Source organism: Parasteatoda tepidariorum, chromosome 9 (assembly GCF_043381705.1).
Source record: "Parasteatoda tepidariorum isolate YZ-2023 chromosome 9, CAS_Ptep_4.0, whole genome shotgun sequence".
Lineage (NCBI taxonomy): Eukaryota > Metazoa > Arthropoda > Arachnida > Araneae > Theridiidae > Parasteatoda > Parasteatoda tepidariorum.
The window spans coordinates 48,780,265-48,786,275 of record NC_092212.1 but is presented as its reverse complement, the minus strand read 5'-3'; the positions used below and the strand labels follow the sequence as shown (position 1 = coordinate 48,786,275).

Genomic DNA, 6,011 nt, shown 5'->3' with positions numbered 1-6,011 from the left:
AAATGAGTAAATCCAATATATGCATAAAAGAAATGTTTATTCTGAGAATTAAGATTTAGTGTCTGATATATGCAAGAAAAAATGCTAAAATGAAATGCTGAATGAAAAAGTGTATAAAGACCTTTTAAGAAAAGCTAATATCCCATCTGTTAAAGACGAAATTTTAAAACGATGATGAGATGGCTCAGCCACATACTAGGAACAGATAGAATCCTGCAAATGTTGCAATCTCATGGGTTCCTGACAGAAAGAGAAAAAGAGGGAGACCGAGACTAACATGGCAAAGATGCATTAAGGAAGATCGTAGTAGATCAGGATTAACTAGATGGGAAGAAGTGCACTGAATGGTCAAGTTTAGAAAAAGAATCGAGGCCGTATGTGCAAGTTCGGCACGAAGAGGTAGTAAGTAATATAAATACCTTTTACGATACCATGATAAGTCACGATTTAATTATATTTAATAATTTACCATTTCTGAGAAGTTTTTAAATTGATAAAGATTTAATTAAAAACGTTTTTAGTGATAATTTATTTTCAAATAATGATATACTTAACCCTTTGATGGTTATGAACGAGTTCGGCTAGCAATCAAATCGTACTTCATAACGCGCGCAAACGAGTTCCGCTCGGGAGCAAGATTTTGACCGTAATGGTTAATAACGAGCACTACTCGCGTAGTGAAATTTTTCCCCAATGCGCGCTGACGAGCTGAGCTCGTTCGCCATTATTATTCTGCATTGACTATGTTAAAAGTGAATCCTACTCTCGAAACGTAGTTAGTTTTACTGCCTACAGATGACAGTACGGTTTCCATGAATTTCTTTTCATAATGAAGGGGGAATTAATTTTTTTACCTTGTTCTTTTTACGTGTATTTTGGTGCGATTTTTAGGGTGTTTGTAAAGTAAAATGACTGAAAAGCGAAAGTTAGATAATTATGATGATGATTATGATTGTGATACAGAAAGCTTATCAAGTTTTGAGTCTGATGAAGACTTTGCTCAGAGTATTTAAGTAATTGCTGCATTTAAATGCTTCATAAAGTTTTACATTAGTTGTATTTATTTAGTCCTTTCAATTTATTATTTGTCTTATATTTATAATTAACTATTATTTATTTAATTAATTATAATCATTTATAATTTACTATTAATAATTATAATTTATTATTCTAAAGTACGTAAAAACTATTATTTATGTACTACAAATACTTTAAGAAATTTTTAAAACGCGTGAGGCGAGCTATCTACGGCATCGCCAGATATGCCAGCTTGCTCCACTTTGTAAAATAGTATTTTTTATTGGTAGCGAAATTCAAGTTACTTTCAGTTTAGTATTTTTCCTTTTAAGTAATTTTTTCACCACTATATATCAAAAATTATAAGTATCACATAAAATGCAACGTTAACGCAACAATCTACTGGCTACTTTATTAAAAAGTAAGCGTAACTGTGCTTCTCCAACGAAATTTAGTACATAATTTGCTACCACTTTATTATAATAATTCCAGAAAGCGGAGCACTTGGCATTGCAAAACAAGGGTGACATTTTTGGAAGAACCGCGGGGGAAAACAGCTACCACTTTCGACTACCGTTTGTTCGTAATACTGCGCGAATTAATGAAACGAAAACTGCTCATTTCCCTAACCGTCAAAGGGTTAAAGATTTTCTTTGAAGAAGAATTGCTATAACTGTTATAATGTATGCCAAAATAATTACCTTTCACTGAAAAACTGCATTTAACTGTAAAAGGGACCCCGAGGAGGGGCTTTTCCTCCTTCAATTCCTTTAAGGAGAACTCCCCTGACTCAATAAAGGTGTCCACTTCCTTTGCTTCTCGAAGTGCTTCTTCAAAATTATCTTGGACGACAGCATTGATAATGGGATTCACTTCCAATATACGATCAACATACGCTTGAATGACGTCTTCGCCCTTTAACTAAACATGTTTGAATTTTAGAAATAAATATTGAGGATTTTAAAGTGCACGGTTTATTATATATGTAAGTTTGCTTACATAAAATAAATTGCAGCACTTTCAACTTCACTATATTTTAATATAAAGGGAAAAAAAAGATATAAGTCGTGCAATTTTATAATTTTAGCTAAAACATCACTTAACATCAAAATATGTCAATACAAGTTATTTCACTTCAAGTTAAAATAAGGTTTGTCTCGATGCCCAGGAGAATAACTGCTGTTATTGCATCCAGGGGAGGCTGCTCTGAGTACTGATTCCTCAGGATCTATACATCCAAAATATCCTGAAAATTTAATAATTTGTTCTTCCAACTATAATGTATGTGCCCAATTATCATTCTGTTATTTGCATTCCTTCCTGGTGAAGCAATTAGTGTAGTTTGGTTTCAAGCTTTACTTTTTTACATTGATTTATTAGTTGATTATATTTCCTGCTGGCACTTATTTGTGACAATCGGAACTTTCATCCGCTCTCCTGACAAAACTATTAGGATCACAACTTCCAGATTTCGGCTAACCCCCAAATTTTGAAGGTCTAGGATCAAGATATGTAAAAAAAGAAATGTTTATTCTGAGAATTAAGATTTAGTGTCTGATTTCGTAACTCAATTAACAATTATTAACTAGCGCAAGTTGATTATTGGAGCAAAAGTTATTTTGAGTAATATCTTTTTTTTTGCACCATCTGCAGTGAGCAAAAATAAACGGACCACCTTAAATAACTTTTGATCTTATGATTGGATCTTCACGCTCCTCTAGGGCTCACTCTTATCGGTTTGAGGGGGTAACCTCAAATATGTTAATTAAGTATAACCGACGATATTTTAAGTTACGAAATTACATACAAAATGTATTTTCTCTGAAAAAAACACATCCTTTTTTAGACGGATTCGAATTTCTGACTTCCAAAATATAGGGGGTAGCAGTGATCTGGAAAATACGGTACCCAAAGTATGGTCAGGAGAACGGTAAAAAGTTTAGACCCCTTAAAGTCAATTTTACTTTTTGCGTATTTCACCATTATCGCGACATCTTTTCAAGCGATTTCAAAAATTTCTACTTACAATTGTAAAATTCATTTAGCCAAAGAGAATCACAAACATAAAATAACTTTTAGTAAATATTTATTATTTTTTACTACTTTATTTATTACTTGTCAAAACAATTTTACTTGCATACAATTTTTTACATCATTTTAAATACTGTAGATTCGCCTAATAAAAAATACAAAATGTAAAAGAAATCGATCGAATAGTTGCTGAGAAATTAAATATTAAAAAAGTCGTATACATAAAATTCTTTTTCTCGGGAACCGAATTTTAGACCACTCTCCTAATCCAACTAAGAGAACAATATTCTCCAGTCATCAGAAATTCGAATTCGTCGAAAAAAACTAAGATTAATCATCGAAAAAAAAAAGGAAAACATGTTTGTTTTTGTCTGATTTCGTTACTTAAAATATCGTCTGCACTAACAGTTGAGGTCACCTTCTTTATTTTATAACCATTGTTGAACTAGCCTGACGGCAAGGGGATTCTAACCCATGATCTATCTACCATTCCATCCGTCCACGACTGAGGATATTTTACGTTAGCACTGTGGTCGATGCGAGCCGGGTGCGTAATTTGTATGGACCAGCGATCACTGGGATTCGAACCCGATTAACCTCATTGGAAAGCGAACGCTCTATCCCAACGTTACAATGACTCAAGATCACCTTCTTGAAATATTAAGATGCAATCCTAGAAAATGAGATGTTCTGATCATTTGATCAAAAGTTATCCCGGTTAATCCGTTTATTTTTTGTGCACTGTACATCCATGCAGACAGATTTTCGCTTTAAAAATTATACAAATTTTAATGACATAAAGCGAAAAGATGTATAAACAAAACTCCATGGCATAAATTCATAAATTTAACGACTATTACTAATCAACTAAGCAGAAAGTAAAGATGATTAAAGATTACCACTTACCTTTCCTTCCCGAATTTCTTCAGCTAAAGTAGTTGCCGATTTTAATAACAGGGAGTTTCTAATTGGAGGAATTGTCTTTTTCTTAACCCAATAATACACAACTGCTAATATCGTCTCAAGCAACACGCAACAGAATAGGAAAAAACATCTTTTAAGGTAGTACTTAAAGTTAGTCATTACTAAAAGTTGTTTGTAAACACTGCAGTATCCATATACTGTCAACTTTTTATTTTATTTTTAGTCGCAAATCTGGATTATTTAGCAAATAAATTTAATGTACAAAATTCAGTCTCTTATGACGTAAATAAAAATGAGATAACGAGATAAGTAAATAAAAATGAGAACAATTTGGAAGAATTTAGTTTGATTTATCTAAACGTTTTTCACAAAACTAAGTGATAAATTGATATAACATAAGTACAAACTTATGCTAAGAAATGCAAGTAAAGGAATAATTTCGAAAAAAATTATTTCGGGAAAATTAATAAAAACATGTATATTTCAATTGGCGATTACAAAGTAAGTACCGTAAAATAAGGTTAACTTTCCAGAAAAATCGAAAATTGTTTAGGAAAAAAATTCTCATTTATTAGATGCAATGTTATTCGCTATTGCTTTATTGCCTTTTATGTAAGAAGGATTAAAATAGGCTTGAAACAATAATAACTTATTACTTAAAATGAAATTAACTAATGAGCGTTTAATGAGCTTGAAATTTATTTCTGTTATTGCACATGGTATGGACGTTAACCTGGTTCCTCAACCTTGAAATGGTGTTAAAGACATTCGAAAATTGAAAGCACCACCCAAAGCACAAATCTACTCGTAGCAGAGATTATTTTATTGTGCTTCATTCATTCTAAAATAACTTCGACAATAGAAAAAATCCCTTCCCCTATACTCTTTCTCATACTAATTAGCATTTTAACTATTAGTAAAATTTCAAAAAGTTTCTTAGTTGTGATTTTAAAAAAAAGAAAAGTTTAATTAATATATTTCTTTATAATAATCTAAATATATAGATCTCTTATGTGGCACCATAACCTCTGGTATTTCTCGATTGTCAACACTATATATATATTAATCATTCTATATAATTACATTATTAATTTATTTTTATATAGTTGTTTTATTATTATTATGGATATGTTAGTTTATCGTTATTTATAATTTTTATACAGCTATTTGTAGTTATCAGTCATTTTATAGTCATTTTCATTTTATCTATCTTAAATAACTAAAAAATTAAGAAGTGTTAAAAAATTAGTTATGCGTTAAATATTTATTTAGAGTCATTTTGTTAGGTTGTCTTAAGTAAAAATTTAAGTAGAGTTGAATAATTTGTTTTATGTTAAGTATTTATTTAGAATAATTTTGTATATTTATAGAAATCAAGATTTAGTTACGAAATAATTATTTAAATTGATTTTTGATCTTTTCTGAAATGGCTGTAGAAATTGTTAACACAAACAGTGCTATATTGCCACGAACTGTCATACTAATTATTTGCGACGGAGCCACAAACACACATGCACGCACGCATGCACAAACACACATGCACGCACGCATGCACACACACACACACACACACACACACTCACGCACTCACACACGCACGCACGCACGCACACACACACACACACAGATATACGATATGTGGTTGTTTCGACTGCCACTTGCCAATATTAGCAAGCCTGTTAGATGAAACCAAGCAAGTTTAAGGCTGAGATTGCGTTTCTTGTTTTTCAGTGGCGCCATCTATGGTCAAGAATATTACTTCAGTCCCACACACGTCGTAGCCCGTTTATAAGGCGGACCCATTCATACCTCCTTTCATCCACAGATCGTAATTTTGACCTGAGCCATAGAACAACCAATCTCCAATTCAGTACCCTTAAAGGTATTAATTTGTAATGGGAACATGGAAAACCTTATGACCCGACAGATTTAACGAGCACCAGTCGCCATTTACTACACGAACCATTACTTACGGCCGGTGGGGTTAGAACTCATAACCTCTTGGGCTATTTATATATATATATATATCTTTACAGAAA

General features: G+C 32.0%; 1 protein-coding gene across 2 annotated transcripts in view; it reads right to left on the bottom strand.

The window, feature by feature from the left end:
- LOC107450962 (fatty-acid amide hydrolase 2-A) overlaps nt 1-4,586 on the bottom strand; it is a 29,935-nt gene extending 25,349 nt beyond the window's left edge. Inside the window, exons 1-2 of one of the 2 annotated variants that reach the window (XM_071185089.1) lie at nt 3,955-4,586; nt 1,719-1,938 (exon numbers count right to left, since the gene is read on the bottom strand). In XM_071185089.1, the coding sequence (XP_071041190.1) occupies nt 1,719-1,938; nt 3,955-4,131 (397 nt within the window). In that variant the 5' untranslated portion in view covers nt 4,132-4,586. The remainder of the gene's footprint in view (nt 1-1,718; nt 1,939-3,954) is intronic. The other variant, XM_043054360.2, reaches the window with a different exon arrangement.
- Nucleotides 4,587-6,011: the final 1,425 nt, after the last annotated feature.